This window comes from Vitis riparia, chromosome 9 (genome assembly GCF_004353265.1).
Source record: "Vitis riparia cultivar Riparia Gloire de Montpellier isolate 1030 chromosome 9, EGFV_Vit.rip_1.0, whole genome shotgun sequence".
Classification (NCBI taxonomy): Eukaryota; Viridiplantae; Streptophyta; class Magnoliopsida; order Vitales; family Vitaceae; genus Vitis; species Vitis riparia.
This window is the reverse complement of record NC_048439.1, coordinates 17533685-17559754: the sequence shown is the minus strand read 5'-3', so window position 1 is coordinate 17559754 and position 26070 is coordinate 17533685. Positions and strand designations below refer to the sequence as shown.

The 26070-nt window shown below is 32.6% G+C and overlaps 2 protein-coding genes across 2 annotated transcripts; one reads left to right on the top strand and one right to left on the bottom strand.

The window, feature by feature from the left end:
• The first annotated feature begins 6349 nt into the window (after positions 1–6349).
• Positions 6350–21455, top strand: LOC117921868 (receptor-like protein EIX2). Its single transcript, XM_034839820.1, has 3 exons — positions 6350–7584; positions 9622–11790; positions 21344–21455. Exons 1-2 carry the CDS (start codon positions 6582–6584, stop codon positions 11775–11777), a joined length of 3159 nt encoding a protein of 1052 aa, XP_034695711.1. The 5' UTR covers positions 6350–6581; the 3' UTR covers positions 11778–11790; positions 21344–21455.
• Positions 21456–22837: 1382 nt separating this feature from the next.
• LOC117921867 (zinc finger protein 830-like) lies at positions 22838–25069 on the bottom strand. Its single transcript, XM_034839819.1, has 4 exons — positions 25016–25069; positions 24455–24653; positions 23721–24024; positions 22838–22934 (listed from the first exon to the last, which is right to left on the bottom strand). The coding sequence occupies exons 1-4, from the start codon at positions 25067–25069 to the stop codon at positions 22838–22840; spliced, it is 654 nt and encodes a 217-aa protein (XP_034695710.1).
• Between the last annotated feature and the right edge of the window lie 1001 nt (positions 25070–26070).

The window sequence follows — 26070 nt, the reverse complement described above, 5'->3', positions numbered from 1 at the left end:
TCATATGTAATAAATCTATAATTTTATAATATGATTAGTCAAGTTAGTCTTCTCTCATTTATAATAATTTGAGAACATTAAACTTATCTACTATTATTACTTAAGTAGGCAACATTTTCCATAAATTTGAATATTTGAAAATTTGAAAAGATATCACTACTTCAATATGGTTATAAAGTTTTTTCATATTATGAATGGTGAGATGGTTGTTAACTTAGTTGCTTTTACGATGTTATATGTTTTGGACCTAAAAATGGTTACATTCAATAAAAGATTATAACTTTTTCCATGGGTCATTCACAATGAGGGAAGACATAAATTAATGTTATATAAACTTTTTGATATATATAGAAATTTATTGTCCTTTTTAATTTTTTGATAAGACATTCTAAACTTGGTAGAAAAATAAACTAGTTTTTAAATGTGAAAAAAAAAAAAAACCAAAAAGCCAAGGGTTTCTTATGTCTATTTTTATTTTTTATTTTTTATTTTTTATGTGTGTGAAATAAGAATATGTAGAAAATGAGATTCAACCGAATAACCCCAATAATTGAAGCTAAATTGCCTTAACTCCTTTTAACATTTTCTTTGAAAGCCTGGCTATGATTGTGTATAATAAATCTCTAATTTTGTAAGACCAATCCTTAAGGTGTTGAGTGATTTGATCAATAATCCTACATCATTGGTGGAAAAAATTGGTAAATGTTTTTATCATTTTCTAAGTGGCCAATAAATTTCCATGACTTATTTACTTAAGTGAAGTAAAAGAAATTTTGTCATCTTTCTTTTAACTATTCTGCATAAATAGATTCTTATTGAAATTCCTTGATAGCTTCTATTTATTAGATTTTAGCATCTCGTAACTAAATTAAAAGTTTTGAAAATTTTAAGTTTTGAGTATGAGCTGAGAAGATTTTCTATTTTTTTTATATTTTAATTTAGCTATTCTTCATTTAATATTATGTAAAAACTCTTTAATAATTATAAAAAACTTGGCAAAATAAGATCCAGAATATATTCTTATACCTTAATAGTGTTTTTTTCTAGGACCCCTTTCCACCATTTTATCTATTTGCAAGAAAAACAGTCATATGGGATTGAGACTTTTCTAAATAGCAAAAGTAATAATATTCTTTTCTCTATTTTCCACCATTTATTTTGCAAGAAAATTACTAAGTTAGTATATAAGCAAAATTTTTGTTCTTCTAATTAAGCATATACTTTTTTTTTTTTTTAAACTATGAGTCAAATAAGGTCTATCAAAGTTTCTTTAAATTTCATCTAATATTTTATTTAAAACATATGCAACTTATTTATTTTAATATTTAGGCAAAGAAATTTTTTATTTAATATATTAAAGAACTTAAATTCAAAAAATCACTTTCTCAAAGGGTTTTTTTTTAAATATATATCATATTACCAAACTTACAAAGAACAACCTCGGAGCTAAAAGACTATTTAGAAGGTCTTTTAACTTTGAAGCGGTGTAATTATAACTATATATATTATATAAAACTGTTTTAACAGTCACCAAATATCTATGGACATTAAGAAGGTTCAATCAAAGAAGAGTATACTCACAAATTATGCTTGATGTGAAGTGGTTCATTGTTTTTAAGTATCAAACAAAATAGTTTTGATGCAATAAAATATTTTCTTAAGGGACAAAAAGTAATTGGCATTGTTTTTTCATAATCCTCCTTATTTATTTTTTGTAGGATAAAATTAATTGCCTAATCATTAGAGACCTTTCTTTTTATACTATTTTGGTATGCTGAATGAACTAAGCTAAGGTCTCCCAAAGTTTGAAAACAAATGTATCTTTTTAACATGGAAATGAATTTTGATTATTTAATCCATATATATAAATGTTTGATGCAATAAAATATTTTGTTAAGGGGCAAAAAGTAATTGACATTGTTTTTTCATAATCTGCCTTATTTATTTTTTGTAGGATAAAATTAATAGCCTAATCATTAAATTTTTAATTACTTTAAAACAAATACTACGTTATAAGAAAAAAAAATACAAAATAAATAGATAATAATTGCTTCTATAAATAATGTAATGATAACTTTTCATATATAATAAAAATATAAAATTATGTATTTTTTGTTAAGAAAATGCTAATTTTTTAGTAAAAATAATAAAAATAGATCTTAACGTTTTAATAAATCTATAAAATTGTATTTATTTGTTAAGTTTTTAAATTTATAGATTTATTAAAATATATTTATCATTATCATGTTTGATTTACTGACATTCATTATTATGTTTAACATGAGAATGAAATAAAAAATGGTTACAACAAATAAATGAATTTCCACTTATAAGTGGAATTCAATTCATCACTAACAAAGGGTATTTTGATTCCCTTTGTGTAAACTATTTTTAAAAACACTTTTCAAATAATAAAAAACAAAAAACTGATTTATAAAAGTTGTTTTTTAAAAATAATTTTTTATTTTGATTTTGTAAAATTTAATTTATCTAATATAAATTAAATTTAATTCAATACTTATTACAAAGAAAAAATAAATTTATTATTATAACTAGATTAAAAATAAATAGTTTTTAATAAAATATAAAAATAAATTAAAAATAATTCAACTCTTTTCCTAGGCTGGGCCAATTTGGCCCTTTTTATTTATTTATTTATTTTTTTATTCCCCACCAGCTAGTCTTTTGGGCTTTCTTATGGGTCTTATCTTTGGGCCTAATTTCTGGGCTAATTTTGGGCCTCTCTTTTTTTACATATATAATTTTTCTGACGCCTTTTTTGCCTCCTTAAATGGACCATTTTCTGGCCCCTATATCGGCCCATTTTCTGGCAACTTTAAAGCCTTTGAATTTTTATTTTATTTAATTTTGATTTTCTAATGTTTTAGCTATGGATTATAATATTTTAGAACTTCACACAAATATTTTTTTAACTTAAAAAAAAAAATTAAATTATAAGAAATAAATAAATGGATAATAAATATTTCAATAAACCATGTCATGATAAATTTCATAAATAACAAAAAATATAAATTATGTATTTTTATAGTAGAGCTAAAGCACCATGCAAAGGAGTATGAGGAGCTAAGCAAAAATCATAACCACACCTTATTATTTCATTACTTTTCTTTTAATTTTATCTAAAATATTGACCGTAGAAAACAAACTATTAATTTATTGGCTATTCAATAATTATGTTTATTTTTATACATTAATATAAGAAGTTGTTAATCTTAAAGACAACATTATGGGCTTAAAAGTGGGGTTCAGCATCTCAATTGGAGCTGTCACGTGGCACCATGTCATAAGGCAACACTCCCCTTTTCCTCCCCTCACCCACACTCAAGCGAAGCCCACCCCCACCATACCCACCCCAATAAAAATGGGCTGGGCCAGTTTGCCCTTTTTTTTTATCCCCTCCCAGCCAGCCTTTTTGGCCCTTTTTGGGTCAGATCCCTGGGCCAATTTTGGGTCTCCCTATAATTTTTATGAAGCTTTTTTTCTCTTACGGGGACAGTTTTCTGGCCCTTATTTCAGCCCATTTTCTAGGCAACTTTTGGGCCATTTCAATTTTTATTTTATTTAATTTTCTTTTTTCTGAAACTTTTTTTTTTCTCTTTGCAAGGGCCTAATTTATGGGCCAACTATATGGGCCTTTTTTCTTGGTTTTTCCATCTCCATTTTAACTTCGAACCTTCAAAACCCATAATTTTGAACGAGTCAAGGTCTTTTGATTTTTAATTTTTTTAATTTAAAAGGATGTTTACTTGAGCACGATATATCTTTTTGACTTGATAACGTGATCAATACTAGATAGAGAATAAAATTTCATTATTATTGGTCATAATCAAACAAAGTAGTCTACACTACATACAAAATTGATGGGTCATAAAAAATACAAACTATTCTAATATGATTTTAAAATGGTTATTTATTATCGATGTGACTATTTGACTTGACAAACTTTACAACGTGGTCTACACTTCATTCAAAATAAATATTTTTTATTGTGGATTATGATCAAGAAAAAAATGGATTATTATGATTTGGTTTTAGATAGTTAATCATTGTCCATGATTTGTTAAGTTTTTATGGGTTATAGAATTAAAAATTAAAAAGACCCTAATTTTGCAGTGAGAAAGCATTATAGAATTAAAAATTTAACAAAAGATTCCCAAGTGGAAATAGGAATCTTTTGTGAAGACTTAAGAAGTGGAGAGGAGCTAGTTGTGGGTCCGGAGGAATGGACTATTATGATTTGATTTTAAATGGTTATTCATTGTTCATGATTAAATCTAGACAAATTATGTAATTAGATATTTATATATTAAAAAATAATTGGAAGGAACTAATCTATTATCATAAGATTATATCATGTGTATGTTTCTCATTAGTTGGGACTTAAGGAATTAAGTTGTGGTTTGGATCTTATTATTTTCTCACACAATTTCCTTTGAAGTAAAAAGTGATTACTTAAGTTGCAAGACAAATATAGCGTTTAATCTATTATGTGTGTATAGGAAAATAAATTGGATGCAATTATAATAATGAGGCTACTTGACATATTTGGATTCAAAATAACTTTAAATAATTTATAATTGTGGATAATTAATTTTTAAGTTTATAATATTATTGGCCAAGCTAGACTTTGCTTGATTTATAATAATTTGAGAATACTAAACTTATCCATTACCATTTTGTGTGGACAACATTTTTCATAGACTTGAATGTTGTAAGGTCTAAAATATTTCAATGTGGTTGTAAGGTCTTGAACGTTTTGAAAGGTATCATCCTTTGATATGGTTGTAAAGTTGTTATCATCTTGTGTGGACTTGAATGTTTCAAAAAGCATCACCCTCCAATATGGTTGTAAGGTTTTTATTATTATTATTATTATTATTATTATTTAAACTTATCTATTATCATCTTGTGTGGACAACATTTTTCATTGACTTCAACGTTGTAAGATCTTGAATGTTTCAAAAGATATCACCCTTCAATATGGTTGTAAGGCTATTATCATCTTATCTATCACTATCTTACGTGGACTTGAATGTTTCAAAAGATATCACCTTCAATATGGATGTATGGTTATTATTATTATTATTATTATTATTATTATTATTATTATTTGGCCCCTATTTCGGCCCATTTTCTAGGCAACTTTTGGCTAATTTGAATTTTTATTTTATTTAATTTTCCTTTTTCGAAAACCTTTTTTTCCTTTCTACAAGGGCCTAATTTCTGGGCCTAATATAAGAGCCTTTTTTTCTTGGTTTTCCTTTCTCCATTTTTACTTCCAACTTTCAAAACCCATAATTTTGAACAAGTCAAGGTGTTTTGATTTTTGAATTTTTTTTATAAATTTTAAAGGATGTTTTACTTGAGTACGATTTAACTTTTTGACTTGATAACGTGATCAATACTACATAGAGAATAAAATTCCATTATCATCGGTCATAGTCAAACAACGTAGTCTACACTTCATACAAAATTGATGGGTCATATAACAATACAAACTATTCTAATATGATTTTAAAATAGTTATTTATTATCCATATGACTATTTGAATTGACAAACTTTACAATGTGGTCTACACTTCATTCAAAATAAATATTCTTTATTGTGGATTATGATCAAGAAAAAAATGGACATTATGATTTGATTTTAGATGGTTAATCATTGTCATGATTAATTTTAGGCAAATTAGGTTATTAGATATTTGAATAATAAAAAATTTTAAAAAAAAATTGGAAGAAACTAATCTATTGTAATAAGGTTATTGCATGTGTATGTTTCTCATTAGTTGGAACTTAAAGAAATTAAGTTTTTGGGTTGGATCATATTATTTTCTAATATCATTTTCCTTTGAAGTCAAAAGTGATTACTTAAATTGCAAGATAGATATAATGTTTAATCTACTATAGATAAATTTTAATGTTTATTTTAATCTTATTGACCTTGACTTAGTGCCAACTCATGGTCTTTCAATCCACATCTTGTTCATCTTCAAGTGAAGGTCTTCAATCAAGACACTTGGTTTTTGTGGTGGAGGTAAGAACTCTGAGTCATTTCCCACTCAATTAGAATTTAATATGATTGAAAAAACAAGGAAAATAAGAAAGTGAGGCTATCATTGTCATCACTTTAAACAATCTTCTATATATTTTAGTTGAATTGAAAAAACAAGGAAAACAAGAAAGAAGTTTCAGGTAAGGTTGAACTCGACTGATATTGATAAACTACTTTTAATGTGTTTTTCTATCTAATCCTTCTAACTCTCTTGTAGGTGATTTCAGTTCTTGCCAATCAAAGTAAGGTTGAATATCTATGAGATGATTACTACTGTTTTTCTTAGTATATATTTACATATGCTATGAGTATATCTTTTAAAATTATATTAGATTGGTAACATTTCTATGTGTTGGTTAAAATAAGTTCGTCATGTTGATGCAACTGTCTTTTAAATTTTATCAGTTTTTCATTTTGATGTCAAAAATAAAATTTTAATTTAATTCAAGAAAATGCTGACCACATATTGGAATTCAATTTTTACAGGTGCTCAACTTAGAATATTTACATGGAGAGAATTTCAATTCTTGGTTTCATTGTAGCCATTCTCTATTTCATAACAACGGAACTTGCATGTAATGGTTATACCCATGTCGGCAACAACATTCAATCTGAACAAGAGACTCTTATTGACTTCAAAAGTGGTCTCAAAGATCCCAACAATCGACTTTCATCATGGAAAGGAAGCAATTATTGCTACTGGCAAGGAATTACTTGTGAAAAAGACACAGGAATTGTCATTTCCATTGATCTTCATAACCCTTATCCTCGTGAGAATGTATATGAGAACTGGAGCTCTATGAACTTGAGTGGAGAAATTAGACCTTCATTGACAAAACTCAAGTCTTTGAAATATCTAGATTTGAGTTTCAACTCATTCAAAGGCATGCCAATTCCTCAATTCTTTGGGTCTTTGAAGAATTTACTATATCTAAACTTATCAGGTGCTGAGTTTAGTGGTACAATTCCTTCAAATTTTGGAAATCTTTCTAATTTGCGGTATCTTGATCTTTTTTCTGAATATCCGAGTTATGATGATTTTGAATATTTTAATGATTTATCTATTGGCAATATTGAATGGATGGCTAGTCTTGTTTCCTTGAAGTATCTTGGTATGGATTATGTTAACCTCTCATCAGTAGGAAGTGAATGGGTCGAGGTGCTAAACAAACTTCCAATTTTAACAGAGCTGCATCTAGATGGTTGTAGCCTCTCTGGCTCAATTCCATCTCCAAGCTTTGTTAACTTTACTTCACTTCGTGTTATAAGCATCAACTCGAACCAATTCATTTCCATGTTTCCGGAATGGCTTCTAAATGTTAGCAGCCTTGGATCCATTGATATAAGCAACAATCAATTACATGGGAGGATTCCACTTGGTCTTGGTGAGCTACCCAATTTGCAGCACTTAGATCTATCTTGGAACAATCTCGAAGGCAGTATCTCTCAATTGTTGAGGAAGAGTTGGAAAAAGATAGAATTTCTCAATTTGGGTGGAATTAAATTACATGGTAAGTTCTCTTAATAGAAAAATTGATATTTCTTTGTTTGTATATAAATGTGCAATTAAATATATATAGTTGATGATTGTGTATATAAGCTCTTCTTGAATATGTATTAGTATACATTATCAAATAATCACTATATTTTGTTCTCATAGTGGAAATATATTTATACCTACTAATAAAACATTGAATTTTAAATTTCTTAGAAGAAAATTTAGTTTTTTTTTATCTAAGAAAAAGTATATAGTTTGACACTTTATGCTTATGAAGTATCTATATTATTTGACAATTTTTTTGTGTAAAGGTAAGTGATTATAAAAGGTGCATGTCTATTGTACTTATAGGAATATGATTTTTTTAATCCTTAACCTCCTTTTTTATTTTAAATTAATTGATCAATGATTTATTATTTATTATTTTAAATAATAATAATATGATTTTCATATATAATTATATTAATTATTTTTTGAATGCTTTCATTTCTATAGTAAGATTTTGACATGCTCTGATTTTTCAATTTATTTTGTTCTTGAGGATAATAATTTGAGTATGCACTAAATTGAATATTTATATCACGGTTGAATTGATATATGACGTACTTTGTTAATGTCACTTTTTTTTTTATAATATTTTACTAGTTTTAGCTATTAAATACTTTTCAATTTGTATTCTCATGGTATACTTTGTTTTAAACTATTCTATCAAAATTTTATTCTAGATTGTCATGTTTATCTTAAGGTATTTCTTGTTCCTATAAAATTTAAATAATTATAATTTACTATTCATTTATTTTTAAAAATCTTGTAATTAATAAATAAAAAACCACGTTGGATTGAAATCTAAAAATTTACTTTCTTTGTATCTCCAAAAAGAATTTATATTCCTATCTTGATAATTTAAGTTTGTTAAGAATCTTTATCATCAAATAACTTTCAATCATCTCTTGCACATTTTCAATTTCTATTCTCTCCATAATTCATATATTATGTCAAATTATTGTAATTTATATATTGAGATATGACATTTCATGGTTGAGACAAGTAATTGAAACCATAAAATTGAACATTAAGTGAATATAATATGATATTTCATGTTCTTAAATACTGTTATTGAAATTTAAAAAAATTAAGATAGTAAAATTTTTCTATTATTCATGTTTTTTAAAACAATTTTTAAGTATCATTAGTTTTTTATGGTAAAGTTTTACTATTTATATTAGAGTTTCTATGAATTTGTATCTTTAGAAATAAAACATTAGAAGTTCCAAACACAACCTTAGAGAATTGACTAAAATCCAAATCAAGAAGTTAATATTGACCTCTATTCTAAAGGGGAAGTAATTGTTGCCATATGAGTTTTTACTTTGATATATTGTCTCTTTTAAACTTAATTAATGAGATTAGACCTTTATTGATAAAATTGAAGTCTCTAAAATATTTAGATTTGAGTGACAATTTGATTTAAGGACATCCTCACTCCTCAATTAATTTAGATATTTCATTTCATTGCATAACCTTTGTATATTTTAGTTAGACTATAAACCATGTTGCTTCGTCATTTTACTAATTTTAGTTTATTATAAGTTTCTCACTTTTTTATTTAATTTGCTAGTTTCTTGTAGTGTTGTTGTTTCAAGATATTAAACTAGGTTGAATTCCTAGTTTTCTCTAACTTTATTTTCATCGCTAAAATAAAAATTTATCTTTGATAACTTGATTTCTTAATCCTTTGGTTTATATTTTGATTTTCTATCTTCTCTCATTGAACTATGACTTTGTTCAAAAAAATTTAGTTTATTTTTAAAGGAACAATTAATATCAATGATTAATCCTACTATTCTTATAACATTGAAATAAATTATTTTATTTTATGGTTATCAGAAAAGATAAAAAAAAGTATCAATTCATGAATAATAATAATTTTTCTTACTTTTTCTTTAAAATAATTGTTCATGAATTAATTTATTTTGTTATTTACTATTTTTATTATTTGTTTATTACATAATTTTAATTAATACATATTTTTTAATCTGGCTCATTACAGGTCCAATTCCAAGCTTCTTTGGAAACTTTTGCAACTTAAAATGTCTGAATTTGGGTGAGAATTACTTGAATGGAAGTTTACCTGAGATTATCAAGGGAATTGAAACCTGCAGTTCTAAAAGTCCTTTGCCTAATTTGACGGAGTTATACTTGTATGAGAATCAACTGATGGGAAAATTGCCAAATTGGTTGGGTGAGCTTAAAAATCTTAGGAGCCTCGGTTTATCAAGCAACAAACTTGAAGGTCCCATCCCTGCTTCTTTATGGACATTGCAACACCTGGAGTTCCTGTTCCTTGGAATGAATGGGCTGAATGGAAGTCTCCCAGATAGTATTGGGCAACTTTCTCGATTGCAACAATTGGATGTTTCTTACAATGATTTGAGTGGAAGTCTCCCAGATAGTATTGGACAGCTTTCAGAATTGCAAGTATTGGATGTTGGTTCCAATCAATTGAGTGGAAGTATCTCTGAACAACATTTTTGGAAGCTAAGTACATTGGAGCATCTATACATGGACTCCAATTCTTTCCGTTTGAATGTTAGTCCCAATTGGGTTCCCCCTTTCCAGGTGAATGATCTTGATATGGGTTCATGCCACTTGGGTCCTTCATTTCCGGTTTGGCTTCAATCTCAGAAGAACCTCCAGTCTCTTGGTTTCTCAAATGCTAGCATTTCAAGTCGTATTCCAAATTGGTTTTGGAATATTTCTTTTAATCTACAGTACTTAAGTCTTTCTCAAAATCAGTTACAAGGTCAGTTACCAAATTCATTGAATTTTTCTTCTCTTTTTCGCTCACAGTTCGATTTCAGTTCCAACCTCTTTGAAGGACCTATTCCTTTTTCAATCAAAGGGGTGCGATTTCTAGATCTCTCCCATAATAAATTTTCTGGCCTTATCCCATCAAACATAGGTGAATTCCTACCAAGCTTGTATTTCCTTTCTATTTCGAGTAATCGAATAACAGGGACCATCCCAGATTCCATAGGACACCTCACCTCTCTTGAAGTCATTGATTTTTCAAGGAATAATTTGACCGGAAGCATTCCTTCTACCATAAATAATTGCTCTGCCCTACTTGTTTTAGACCTTGGAAATAACAATTTGTCTGGGATGATACCAAAGTCATTAGGTCGGTTACAATTGCTCCAATCACTACACCTGAACAACAACAAGCTTTCAGGAGAGCTTCCCTCATCTTTCCAAAATTTATCAAGTTTGGAACTCCTTGATCTCAGTTATAACGAATTATCGGGTAAGGTTCCATCATGGATTGGAACTGCTTTCATAAATCTTTTAATACTCAACTTGAGGTCGAATGCCTTTTTTGGAAGACTTCCCGACCAACTTTCAAATTTAAGCTCCCTACATGTCTTAGACCTTGCACAAAACAATTTGACTGGTAAAATTCCAGTCACTTTGGTGGAGCTTAAAGCCATGGCTCAGGAGCGTAACATGGATATGTATTCTTTGTATCACAGTGGGATTGGCTCTCGATATGATGAAAGGTTGATTGTGATTACAAAAGGCCAAAGTCTTGAATACACGAGGACTCTTTCTCTTGTTGTTAGCATCGATCTATCCGACAATAATTTAAGTGGAGAGTTTCCCGAGGGAATAACAAAATTGTCTGGTTTGATGTTTCTAAACTTGTCCATGAATCACATCATTGGCCAAATTCCTGGAAGCATTTCAATGTTGCGTCAGTTGTCCTCTCTTGATCTATCAAGCAACAAGCTTTCTGGCACCATTCCTTCAAGCATGTCCTCGTTAACATTCTTGGGTTATTTGAATCTATCAAATAATAATTTCTCTGGTAAGATCCCCTTTACAGGGCAAATGACAACTTTCACAGAGTTGGCCTTTACTGGAAACCCGAATCTTTGTGGAACTCCACTAGTCACAAAATGTCAGGATGAAGACCTAGATAAAAGGCAAAGTGTTCTTGAGGACAAAATTGATGGTGGCTATATTGATCAGTGGTTTTACTTAAGCATTGGCTTGGGATTTGCAGTGGGCATTTTAGTTCCTTATTTTGTTTTGGCAATAAGAAGATCTTGGTGTGATGCCTATTTTGATTTTGTGGACAAAATTGTCAAGTGGCTACTGTTCAAAAGAAGAGTGACTTATGCCAAAAATCATGCTCGAAGGCAATAAATTTTGTTTGTAGATTGTTAGCCCAAGGGTTCTCCTAATCAGGTTTTGATGATAACAAACCATGGTTAAGTGACTAATTGTTTTAAACTGTTAAGAATCTCAGGCTTAATCTCAAAAATTCATCAAGGACCAAACGAATACGGGATCGAGATCATTTGGAAGACTTGTAATCATAGGAAATGAATGTAAGATGATAGCATGAGTGCACTCAGGATGTTCATACCTTTTCATGCATCTTAGAAAACTCGGTTTATTCTCTAAAACTTGATTTTCTTTAAAACCCGAGTTTTATCAAATATACCTTAGGCAAACTGATTCAAAATTGGCATATTAACTCACCTAAAGACCTTGCCTAAGTATTGGAAAAGAAAGAAATAAAAAAGGATAGGTTTTCGGGGCCAAAAGGCTCAACCGGTCGAGGCTATGGCCAACCGGCTCAACCGGTTGGGGAACCGGTCGACCGGTTACCCTTGTCCGGTCGAGGTCCGGTCGAGGTCCGGTCGAGGGAGCAGAAAAATTTTCTCTCTCTCCCAGTAGCTTGTTCTTCCCGGTCGAGCCTCACCCTTGTCCGGTCGAGGTTCGGTCGAGGTCCGGTCGATGTCCGGTCGAGGCAACGGTAACCTGCCATGCATTAATTGCACCAACGGCTAGTGATCCGGTCGACCCTTTGCTCGTCCGGTCGAGGCTACTTTTCTGCTGTTTTTGTCTCCTGAGCTTAGAAACCTATAAATTGAGAGCTCCTCTTCATTTATGACTAAGAGAACTATTGCATTCAAAGCCTACCTACCTGTTCTTGATCAAAAAGCTCTCCATTTCTTTCCAAGTGCATCAAACCATCAATTGCATATTCTTAGTGCACTCTTACAATTCATCCTAGCTTTCTCTTGTAACTTGAGCCATCCTTAAGCTAGGTTGAGAGTTTTCATCCTTGTATTAAACTAAGTGTGAAAGCCTTCAAGTGGTTCAAATCTTGAAGTGATTGTGTAAGAGCCCATTGGAGCCGGAATCCAAGTGTAAGACGATTGAAAGCTTGATTGAAGCATCAAGTTAGTGGAACCCTCACTCGGTTAGGAGGTTGAGGAGAGTGGACGTAGGCAAGGAAGGGTCGAACCACTATAAACTCGAGTTTGAATTCTCTAACCTTATCTCTTTCCTTTATTTGTTTTGTGCATATATTATTGTGTGGAAAAAGATTTTGAAAAACCCAATTCACCCCCCTTTTGGGTATTTTCCTTAATTAATTCATAGCCTTTGTTTTATCATTGGTATCAGAGCTAGACCTCTTGCTTAAGACTTAATCGTCTAAGAGGAAAATGACTATTCCATCAAGCTCAACTCAACCTGAAAATTATTCAAAACATAGAGCTCCATTCTTTACGGGAACCGACTATCCTATTGGAAATCTAGAATGACTTGGTTCTTACAATCAACTGATTTAGATGTATGGGATGTCATTGAAGATGGCTCAACTCTTCCCACTAAATTAGTTGATGGAGTTTTGGTTCCAAAACCCAAGAAAGAATGGAATGAGCTTGATAGAAGAAATTTTCAATTAAATGCTAAAGTCGTTTATACTTTGCAATGTGCTATGGATAGGAATGAATACAATAGAATATGCCAATGTAATCTGCTAAGGAAATTTGGAGATTGCTTGAAATAACTCATGAAGGAACTAATCAAGTGAAAGAGTCAAAAATTAATATACTTGTCCATAACTATGAATTGTTTTCAATGAAAGAAACTGAAACTATTGTTGAGATGATTACTAGGTTCACTGAAATTGTCAATGGCCTTGAAGCATTGGGAAGGGTCATAAATGAATCTGAAAAGGTGATGAAGATATTGAGGTCTCTCCCTCAAAGTGGCATACAAAGGTCACCGCTATTCAAGAAGCTAAAGATTTGACCAAGCTACCTATGGAAGAACTCTTAGGGTCATTAATGACCTATGAAATCAGTTTGACAAAGCAACTACAAGAAAGTGAAGACAAAAGAAGAAAGCATAGCTCTCAACGCTACAACCAAGGAAGAAGAAGATGTTGAAGAAGAAAAACCAAGTGAAGAAGATGATGATTTAGCTCTCATCACAAGAAAGCTAAACAAGTACATGAGAGGTGAAAGGTTTAGAGGGAAAAAGTTTATCTCTAGAAGAAATCCTCAAGAAGAGAATCCTCATCACATGGTGACAAGGAAAAATGGGAAGAGAAAGGAGATTTGATATGCTTCAAATGCAAAAAATCGGGACACATTAAATATGATTGTCCTCTCTACAAACTTGAAGCCAAGAGAAGAATGAAGAAGGCAATGATGGCTACTTGGAGTGAGAGTGAAGAATCTTCCGAGAAAGAAAAGGAAAAAGAAGTGGCAAACATGTGCTTCATGGCAATAGATGATCTTGATGAGGTAAACTCTTACTCTAGTGATGAAGATATGCATGCTATTTTTGAAGAACTATATGATGATTTTGAAAACTTAGTTGAAAATAATTCTCTTAAAAAGAGAATTCAAGAACTTGAAAAAGAACTTGAGGAAGTGAAAGAAAAGTTTTCGATTGATGAAATCTCTAAAACTCATCTTGAAAAAGAGAATGAGATTTTAAGAAATGAAAATGAAATTTTGAAAAAGAAAAATGAATGGTTGACCTTCTCTCTTTCAATTTCTCTTGTGGACAAAAGTCTTTGAAATGATCTTAGCAAGCCAAAAATGTGTTTTTGACAAACAAGGACTAGGATTCAAATCTTCAAAGAACCAAAGTATTTTAAAAACTATTTTGTAAAAGAATCCTCAAGTAAATGTCCTTCCACTATTTGTAACTTTTGTGGAAGAGGAGGGCACATTAGTAGTACATGTCCTTAAGAAATGGTGCTCAAAAGAATTCAAATGCTAAGGTTAAAAAGGTTTGGGTTGAAAAATCCAAAGTCACTAACCCTCAAGGACCCAAAAAGACATGGGTACCTAAATCAACTTGAATTCTATGTTGTAGGGCTCAAAGGAGGATAAATGGTTCTTGGATAGTGGGTGCTCAAGACACATGACCGGTGATGAATCCAAGTTTGCCTTCCTTACAAAGAGAAAAGGAGGATATGTCACCTTTGGAGACAATGCAAAAGGAAGAATCATTGGTCAAGGTAACATAGTAATGGTACATCCTCCCTTATTGAAAGTGTTTTATTAGTAGATGGTTTAAAACACAATCTTTTGAGCATTAGTCAACTTTGTGACAAAGGTTTTAAAGTGATTTTTGAAGCATCTCATTGTATCATCAAGGATATTCAAAATGACAAAACCATCTTCATTGGCCATAGATGTGAAAATGTATATGCTATAAATATTTCAAAATATGATGGCCATGATAGATGTTTTTCAAGCATGCATGATCAAAGTTGGTTGTGGCATAGGAGGTTGGGACATGCTAACATGGACCTCATTTCCCAACTCAACAAAGATGAACTTGTTAGAGGCCTTCCCAAAATTAATTTTCAAAAAGACAAAATTTGTGAAGCTTGTCAAATGGGAAAGCAAATCAAAAACTCTTTTAAAAACAAAAATTTCATCTCAACATCTAGACCTCTTGAATTGCTACACCATGGATTTATTTGGTCCTTCTAGGACACCTAGTCTAGGAGGAAAATCTTATGCTTATGTCATTGTGGATGATTTTCTCTAGATACACATGGGTCTTGTTTTTAAGTCAAAAGAGTGAAGCTTTTTATGAGTTTTCAAAATTTTGTAACAAGGTTCAAAATGAAAAAGGTTTTTCAATCACTTGCATTAGAAGTGATCATGGGAGAGAATTTGAGAATTTTGACTTTGAGGAATATTGCAATAAGCATGGTATCAATCACAATTTTTCGGCTCCTAGAACTCCTCAACAAAATGGGGTAGTTGAAAGGAAAAATAGAACTCTTCAAGAAATGGCTAGAACCATGCTAAATGAAAACAATTTGCCAAAGTATTTTTGGGCCGAAGCGGTAAACACCTCTTGCTATGTTTTAAATAGAATATTGTTGAGGCCCATTCTTAAGAAACTCCCTATGAGCTTTGGAAAAACAAGAAACCCAACATTAGCTATTTCAAAGTCTTTGGGTGCAAATGTTTTATATTAAACACCAAAGATAATCTTGGAAAATTTGATGCAAAATCCGATGTTGGAATTTTTCTTGGCTACTCAACTTCAAGTAAAGCTTTTAGAGTTTTCAATAAAAGAACCATGGTTGTAGAAGAGTCCATCCATGTCATTTTTGATGAATCTAACAATTCTCTTCAAGAAAGAGAAAGTTTTGATGATGATTTAGGATTGGAGACCTCCATGGGAAAATTGCAAATTGAAGACAAAAGACAACAAGAAGAAAGTGAAGAGGATCCCAAGAAAGAAGAATCACCTTTGGCACTACCTCCTCCTCAACAAGTGCAAGGTGAATCAAGCCAAGACCTTCCAAAAGATTGGAAGTTTGTCATCAATCATCCACAAGATCAAATCATTGGTAATCCATCAAGTGGGGTAAGAACAAGATCATCCCTTAGAAATATTTGTAATAATCTTGCATTCATCTCTCAAATCGAACCTAAAAACATAAAAGATGCTATAGTTGATGAAAATTGGATGATTGCTATGCAAGAAGAATTAATCAATTTGAAGAAGTGAAGTATGGGAACTAGTACCAAGACCTTCAAATCAAAGTGTCATTGGAACCAAATGGGTCTTTAGAAACAAAATGGATGAAAATGGCATCATAGTAAGAAATAAGGCAAGATTGGTAGCCCAAGGGTATAATCAAGAAGAAGGAATAGACTATGAAGAGACTTTTGCCCCCGTAGCTAGAATGGAAGCAATTAGAATGTTGCTTGCTTTTGCATGTTTCAAAAACTTTATTCTATATCAAATGGATGTGAAAAAGTGTTTTTCTAAATGGTTTCATAAATGAGGAAGTATATGTTGAGCAACCACCCGGTTTTCAAAGCTTTAACTTTCCAAACCATGTTTTTAAACTCAAAAGGCACTTTATGGTTGAAACAAGCACCTAGAGCTTGGTATGAAAGGCTTAGTAAATTTCTTTTGAAAAAGGGTTTTAAAATGGGAAAAATTGATACAACTCTTTTCATAAAAACCAAAGAAAAGGATATGCTCCTAGTTCAAATATATGTTGATGATATTATTTTTGGAGCTACTAATGACTCTCTTTGTGAAGATTTCTCTAAGTGTATGCATAGTGAATTTGAAATGAGCATGATGGGAGAACTCAATTTCTTCCTTGGACTTCAAATCAAGCAACTAAAGGAAGGAACCTTCATCAATCAAGCAAAGTATATAAAGGATCTTCTCAAGAGGTTCAACATGGAAGAAGCCAAGGTGATGAAAACTCCAATGAGCTCATCCATCAAGCTTGACATGGATGAAAAAGGTAAATCTATTGACTCACTATGTATAGAGGCATGATAGGATCTTTGCTTTATTTGACCGCTAGTAGACCCGATATCATGTATAGTGTATGCTTGTGTGCTAGATTTCAATCTTGTCCTAAAGAATCTCACTTAAGTGCCGTTAAAAGAATTCTTAGATATTTGAAAGGGACAATGAATATTGGTTTGTGGTATCCTAAGGGTGATAATTTTGAATTGATTGGTTTCTCGGATGCCGATTTTGCCGGTTGTAGAGTTGAAAGAAAGAGCACTAGTGGCACTTGTCATTTCTTAGGACACTCACTTGTCTCATGGCATAGTAAGAAGCAAAATCGGTAGCTTTGTCAACGGCTGAAGCCGAGTACATAGCAGCCGGTTTGTGTTGTGCACAAATCCTTTGGATGAAACAACACTTAGTGACTTTAACTTGTCTTTTGAGCATGTTCCTATCAAATGTGATAACACTAGTGCCATAAATATTTCAAAAAATCCCGTGCAACACTCTAGGACCAGCATATAGAAATTAGACATCATTTTCTTAGAGATCATGCACAAAAGGGTGACATTACACTTGAATTTGTAAGCACAAAAGATCAACTTGCCGATATTTTTACAAAACCTCTAAGTGAAGAACATTTTCCGATATTAGAAGACAACTAGGGGTTTTTCTCTTTGATCTGATGTTTGTTTAATGAATTCTTGTTGGAAATACATTAGGATTGCATAAATTTCATCTCATACGCATCATATAGCAATCCCTTAGGACATAGGTCAATTTTTGACCAAAAATACAAATTCCCGTGGCATTGGACATCAAAAATTGGGGATTTCAACTGAAAAGGGCAGGGGGAGGATCACGAGATAATAAGATGCAAGAAAAATTGGAAAATGTGAACGTTGACCGTTGACCAAACGGTCGACCGGTTCGTCGGGGCTGGGAATTTAAAGAGCCCCCGCGCATCAGTTTTTTTCACTGTTCTCTGGTATTCCTTGAAGCCTCTTCATCTTCCCGCCTTCAGAGACCTGTTTGGACTATTTCTTGGACCGATTTCAGGGCTTGGAGTGTGTTTTGACGAGATTTTGAGGCTAGGGTTTCATCTCTGACGGCTTTGGACTTCGGATCTGGACGGGTTCCTCTCTGTTTGCGCGCCATCTTCTGGTTTTGCTCCTTTCCCGCGCGCCTAGGGGTTATTCAGGTTGGGCTTCTCTCTTTGATCGCTTCATCTCTCCGTGATTATCTCCATTTTTGGTTTCGGATGGCTCCTCGAAAGGAGACGGGGACTTCCAGGGCTCAGGGCAAGCGCCCTGCTGAGCCCTCCTCGGCAGCCTGAGCAGACCGAGGCTCGCCGAAAGGCGAGGTACGACACCGCCCTCTTCGGCTCAGTTGAGGATTATCAAAGTACAAGGCGCATTTCGCCAAAAGAAAGGTGGTTCCATGGAGAAACATCAATTTCTCCCAACTTCAGAGCCTCGGGTTTGAGGGACTTTTCGTCAGGATGGGATGGCTGCCAATTGTGATGATTTCCGAGCCTATTTATCCGACCTTAGTGCGTGCATTCTACTCCAGGATGACCTATGGACTTGGAGGACCGATTAGGACCATTGTCCGAGGAGTTGAGATTGAGCTGAGCCGGATAGCATCTGCCGCATCCTTGACATTCCTCCTGTTGGACTCCCAGTATATGAGGCCAAGGCATGGCCTACTATCCAGGGTTCGAGCCTAGCGAGGCCATTCAGAGACTGTGCGGACTTGCAGTTGCCCATGGGACGGGCAAACCTTCAGCACACAGTCTGACCGTGCCTAGCCGAGTCCTTCACCATATGATATGCTCCATCTTATTGCCACGTGGAGACATCGGGATGAGGTATCCTACTATGAGGCCTTTCTTGTTGACTCACTTCTTACCGGGAGGCGGATACACGTAGGATATGTGATGATGAGGCATATGATGGCCTGCTGTGAGAGTACCACACGTGTGCTTCCTTATGGCCGCTTCCTCACTCGTGTCTTCAAGGATGCTGGGGTAGACTTGAGTAGAGAGACAGAGTTTGAGGCACCCAGCATATATGACACTTATGACGAGCATTCTTTGGGACGCATGAAGCTTGAGAAGGCCCCCGATGGGTCATGGTTAGGAAAGCTGAGCGACAGGCCCGAGGACATCCCGGAGTAGAGGAGGAGGATGAGATCAGAGAGATGGAGGATGGGTTGGACCCTCAGAGGGGCTTTGAGCAGACAGGACCCGAGCTTGACATTCCGCCTCCACATCAGTCTGAGGGCATTCATGTTGAGGCTATCTTCTCCGAGCCTATGATGACTGAGCCATCCTTCGCCGCAGGCCACTCATCTCAACCATCATTTACCGAGCTACCATCTCAGGCTCCTCCGACTCCTGATCATCCACCTTGATGGATTTGTCGGCACAGATCAGCTCTCTCGGTCTCGTATGGAGGAGTTAGCAGTGGTTCATGATACTCGCTTTATTCCATGGAGGATCGCATCGATCAGTATCAGGCCGACTTTACTTCTCAGTTTGAGCATCTTGTACAGAGGATTGAGCGTCTTGAGAGCCGCCAGGAGAGTCAGCACGAGGAGATGATGGCTTACCTCCGTTCAGTGTTTCCACCACCACCTCCTCAGCCTTGATTCTATTTGGGATCCCCCTTCGTTTCTTTTTTATGTTGCCAAAGGGGGAGATATGTTAGGATAGGGACATTAGGAGACTTTTTCATTTCCATGCATATCATACTTATGCTTTCATGTATTGTTGCTCATGCTTATATATAATATGACACTCTTATTGATTCACATTGTCTTCTCGCTTTAAATTTCCTAAATTTTGTGTTGATTATTCCATGATTGGTTTGAGGGGGAGATTTCTTTGTCTCCTAGATAACCAAGGTTTGTCATCATCAAAAAGGGGGAGATTGTTAGCCCAAGGGTTCTCCTAATCAGGTTTTGATGATAACAAACCATGGTTAAGTGACTAATTGTTTTAAACTGTTAAGAATCTCAGGCTTAATCTCAAAAATTCATCAAGGACCAAACGAATACGGGATCGAGATCATTTGGAAGACTTGTAATCATAGGAAATGAATGTAAGATGATAGCATGAGTGCACTCAGGATGTTCATACCTTTTCATGCATCTTAGAAAACTCGGTTTATTCTCTAAAACTTGATTTTCTTTAAAACCTGAGTTTTATCAAATATACCTTAGGCAAACTGATTCAAAATTGGCATATTAACTCACCTAAAGACCTTGCCTAAGTATTGGAAAAGAAAGAAATAAAAAAGGATAGGTTTCGGGGCCAAAAGGCTCAACCGGTCGAGGCTATGGCCAACCGGCTCAACCGGTTGGGGAACCGGTCGACCGGTTACCCTTGTCCGGTCGAGGTCCGGTCGAGGGAGCATAAAAATTTTCTCTCTCTCCCAGTAGCTTGTTCTTCCCGGTCGAGCCTCACCCTTGTCCGGTCGAGGTCCGGTCGAGGTCCGGTCGATGTCCGGTCGAGGCAACGGTAACCTGCCATGCATTAATTGCACCAACGGCTAGTGATCCGGTCGACCCTTTGCTCGTCCGGTCGAGGCTACTTTTCTGCTGTTTTTGTCTCCCGAGCTTAGAAACCTATAAATTGAGAGCTCCTCTTCATTTATGACTAAGAGAACTATTGCATTCAAAGCCTACCTACCTGTTCTTGATCAAAAAGCTCTCCATTTCTTTCCAAGTGCATCAAACCATCAATTGCATATTCTTAGTGCACTCTTACAATTCATCCTAGCTTTCTCTTGTAACTTGAGCCATCCTTAAGCTAGGTTGAGAGTTTCATCCTTGTATTAAACTAAGTGTGAAAGCCTTCAAGTGGTTCAAATCTTGAAGTGATTGTGTAAGAGCCCATTGGAGCCGGAATCCAAGTGTAAGACGATTGAAAGCTTGATTGAAGCATCAAGTTAGTGGAACCCTCACTCGGTTAGGAGGTTGAGGAGAGTGGACGTAGGCAAGGAAGGGCCGAACCACTATAAACTCGAGTTTGAATTCTCTAACCTTATCTCTTTCCTTTATTTGTTTTGTGCATATATTATTGTGTGGAAAAAGATTTTGAAAAACCCAATTCACCCCCCCTTTTGGGTATTTTCCTTAATTAATTCATAGCCTTTGTTTTATCATAGATCTTCATATGCTTTATGATTTACTATAAGCTTTGGAAGTGAATTCCATCACTATTGTAATAGAAGAAATGGCTTTGCTTTTAATCTATTCAATGATAATTACTTTATGTTATTATATCTTCATATTAGTTTCAGGTATGTATACTAATTTAAACTCTAATTTTTAATTTTATTCTATTGATTTATTATAATAAAAAAATGGGTTCTTGTTAAGATAAATTGTGATTTTCAAATGTTATAACCTTTTTAACCGCTACAGAAAAAGAAAAACAACAAATATTTTTTCCCATTGTAAGTAAAATTAATAATAGCCCCCTAAAAACTTTTGATTAAAAAGTATTAGAAGAAAATTCTAATTTTAAATTTACAGACTACCAAATGACAATCAAACAATAGAGAGAAAGAAAGGGATCATGGCTCCTACGCTTCTACCTAGAGATTGTGTCTCTAACCTATCGCATGGCTTTGCTTATGTAAACTAGGTTTGGCAAAATTACAATTTTTTCACTAATGAATGAGTCATAGCCTAACTCCATATCGTGCACCATTATTTTTCTATTTCATAATTTAAATCATAATGTAGAAAAATGATCAATAACTCAAATGCAACAATTGGGACCCATAGAATAAACTAAGTCCCATAAGATTTTCCAAAATTTTTACAATTAATCTTCATTACACTAATGAAGATTTATTACATTTCACTACTCTATGAAAATTAAATTGAAGCAACTCATCAATGATTTACCCAAGCCTACTATATCATTATATATTGTTTCTCAAGAATTATTATTTGTAATTTAAATACTATGTAGTCATCTACCTTTTGTGTTACATTTTTATTCCTTGAATTACAAACCCACCCCTTCCCATGATCATTTTATATGTCCACATGCACAGGGATGAATATTAAATTCAAACTTGGTGGAAATACCACAATGATAGATTTATATGATCATTGTATCTATTATTAAAGATATATATTACTACCTATTAAATTATTGATTGTTTAAAGTTAAAAATTATGTTATCAGTGTAAGATGTTGCTCATACATACACTTAAAGAAATTAATAATTTAATCATTAATGCAATATGTATTGATGATGAGTTTATAAAAATAACAATCATTATGAAACAATTTTTATCCATAAATTTCTAGTATTAATGAGTTTATTATTTGACTTTCAAATTATTTTTAAAAATTAATAAACTTATTGATAAATTCAACACATTAAGCCTCATTTAATTTGAAGCTTATTTGCTTGGTTAAAAAAATAGAAAATAATAATTCTATGTAAAATAAAAACAATAGAGTTATTTTAAACCATTTTTTTTCATAAATTTCTAGTATTGATTATATTATTATTTAAGTTTTAGATTAATTTTAAAAATTACTAGACTCGTTAATGAATCCAATGCATTAAGTTTTATTTAATTTGGAATTCATTTGCTTAGTGAAAAAAGTTTGGGAATAAGGATTCTATGTATTGAGGTCAGGAATAAATGATCCTGACCTCTTCTTCTTCCAAACGGTTGTCCACCTCCTTCAAATCCTCCTGTATCAACTTTTCAAATTCTTTGTACTCGTCCCTGACCAGGATTTAACATTTCTTAACAAGGTTAATTCAGTGTTCCAAGTAATGCAATCATACATGGCAATTTCTGATCATCTCAAGTATCCAATGAAACACATGCCATTATGCTGTAGGGTTAAAAGGTCCCTACGCTATCAAAAATAAACTTCCCCACGAATCAGAGAAACCTCCACTGAGGCTCACTAAGGTTTTTAACACAGCCAGTCCTCTCCAACACCCTCCCCTGCTAAATTATACCAAGGTTTATTTCACTACACTACAGTTATGATGTACAGAATTCACATACACCTGTGAGTACTAGGCAGAGTCCTAATTTTTTTCCCAATGATATTTTTATCAAAGAGAAGGTTTAAAGATTTCCCACTCAAACCCTACCACAAGCATCCAAAAAGGACTCATGAAATTTATCCACCAATTAAAATTGCCCAAAATAAAGCTTCTAAGCACAACCTAGGACCTATGTATTTGCTTTGTTTTTAGGTTAAAAATTAGAAGATGATAATCACAATGATGATAACAACGATGATGAAAAGATGACAAAGCTTCAAAAATGACAATGATGGACCAGTGAGTGCTGAAAAATAATTCTTCAAATTTTCTTTACACACTTTTGAGACCCTCTCAGACCTTGTTTCTCTAATTTGATAGAAAAGAAACAGTACTAGAGGAGATAAAAGAATCAAAGGAAGGGAATACTATTCCAGAGAATCTATTACACTCCCTGTCAGATGATAGTGACATTTTAAAGAAATAAATTTATATAACAGAAGCAAGAACTTACTTGACATCCGGCTTAACAAGCACAATACCACGCGCACGAAGGTCAGCATCCTTGTTGTCAAAGAAGCCTTCAGGAAGAGCACCCTTTACTTCCTTGGTTTCTGAACCAACAATCTTTCCTGATGTCTGGGTAAGGTCCCTGGCATGATGAATTCCACTTTTTCCCATCTTTTCAGAGTGAGAACTGGACAATCTGTCTAAATTGTTTTTCGACTCAAGAGGCTCCATTGACTGAGTTTGAGCAGAAGCAGAACCCCCAGTCTTGTTGTATGAATCTGGATCTAGGAACTTGACCGCATCATTTCCTAGAGATACATTATGAAATATAAATTATTCCTCTAAAACCACAGGTTACCAGGATCAAGTCAAATCCCAAAAATGGGCAATTGAATTTCAACTAGGGAATATAGAACAAATTGCCAGACTAATAACAACTTGCGATTACAGTCATGTCTGCAGGAATTTATCAACAGTCAAAGACAGTGTTGAAGAAGCAAATGAAAAATCCTAGAAAGTTCTATTACTTGGTTTTTCTAGAAAACTTGTCAGCTTAACAGACCAAACACCTTTTGCTTTCTTAACCACCTGAAAGGGTGTTTCAAAGGGCTTCAGGGCCCAACTTGAGTCATTTTGGCTGAAATCTAGCAAGTCCTTGTTTTTGCAAGGAGAAGATATTGAATCTGTATTGGCCCCTATGAATGTCAAGCTTAAGTTGGATGTCAGTTTTTTTCTTACCAGATTTTTGCTTCTTTGTCACATGATTATCAAAAAAATCTGCAGGAAGCCCAGATGATAGCTGAGCCTTCTGCAAATTCATAGAGGCTTCAGATGTAGCATTAGACAATACAGTTGAGGACTCAGGTTTAGGGGCCTCAGGTTTTGCATTGTTAGCCCGAGTTAGTCCAGCAGCATTGGCTTTGACATTTTTAATTGCCTGTAGTGGTATAAGCACTTCATTAACTCATGATAAATCAAAACATAAAAAAAATAATAATAACAATTGAAAGGATGTAAACCAATTCATATAAAATCGTGGCTCATATTTTCAATGAGAAAGTGGAATTTTGTAGATGCTGTCTAAAATCTTTGCAAAATCTTGTCAAAAGTTCAAAGATTAAGCACAAAGCAGGGCGAGTTTAGACAATTGAACAGGGAGAAATTATTATAATCTCCTTGCATTCATATCATAAATTCAAAATTACTGCAGTATTTAATATAGTGAGAGAAGTATTCAAGTAGGCATTTTACTTGAAGAGTTTGTAAAGGTCTATTGGAACCTTGGAATCTAAGTGTAACCTTCACCCTATTACCAGCTTGAGGAGAGTGGATATAGGCAGCTTCCCAAACCATTATAAAAGAGTTTGCAATATTATTCCCTTAATTTCTTTATATTACTCTCTATTCATTCTTATCCTTTACATAACTTGCTTAAGTTGATTATTTTTTAAAATAGTTTCAATACCTAATTCACCCCACTCTTGAATGATTATTTAAATCAAAATAGCTTTTTTTTCACAATTGGTATCAAAGTTAGACCTTTTGTTTTTTACTTAATTGTCTAAGAGAAAATAGCTAATTATTTTTTAAAAATAATTTTTCTTTCACTAATTGTTTTATTTCAGATAAACATTTGAACAATTTTAGAAATGAATATTAATATTTCAAAAAATTTAACTAGGAACTATAATATTTTAAAAATTCACAAAAAAAAAAAAATCATCTACTTGAAAACAAATATTAACTTATAAGAAATAAATGAATAGTAATTGTTTTAATAAATAATTTCATATATATTATTAAATTTTTATTTTAGTAAAATTTATAAAATTTAGATATTAATATTGAAATTTGGTAATATAAATTATAAATGTTGTAAATTCTCATCAACTAGTTCTTTTAATATAAATTCATTTTGCCAATAATAATATTAGATAAAAGATAAAAACAATGATACAAAACAAATGAACTGCAAAAACTTAAATTATTTGACAATGTCATGCTATTGAAAAATCATTTAAATATTTTTATCTATTTTTTATATTTTACAAAAATTTTGTGAAATTGTTAATTTTTAGACAAACATTTGAACTATAATTTTTAATTAAAATGAATATTAATATTTGAAAATTTTTAACTATGAATTATAATGTTTTAAAAATCACAAATTTTTTTATCTACTTTAAAATAAATATTAAATTATAACAAATAAATACAAAATAAATTAATTAATAATATTTGTTTATGATAAATTTAGTGGGATTTCAATTAATCTTTAACAAAAGGTATTTTAATTCTCTATATTTAAAAAAAAAATTCAAAAATAAAAAACTTGTTGAAATAAGTTGTTTTGT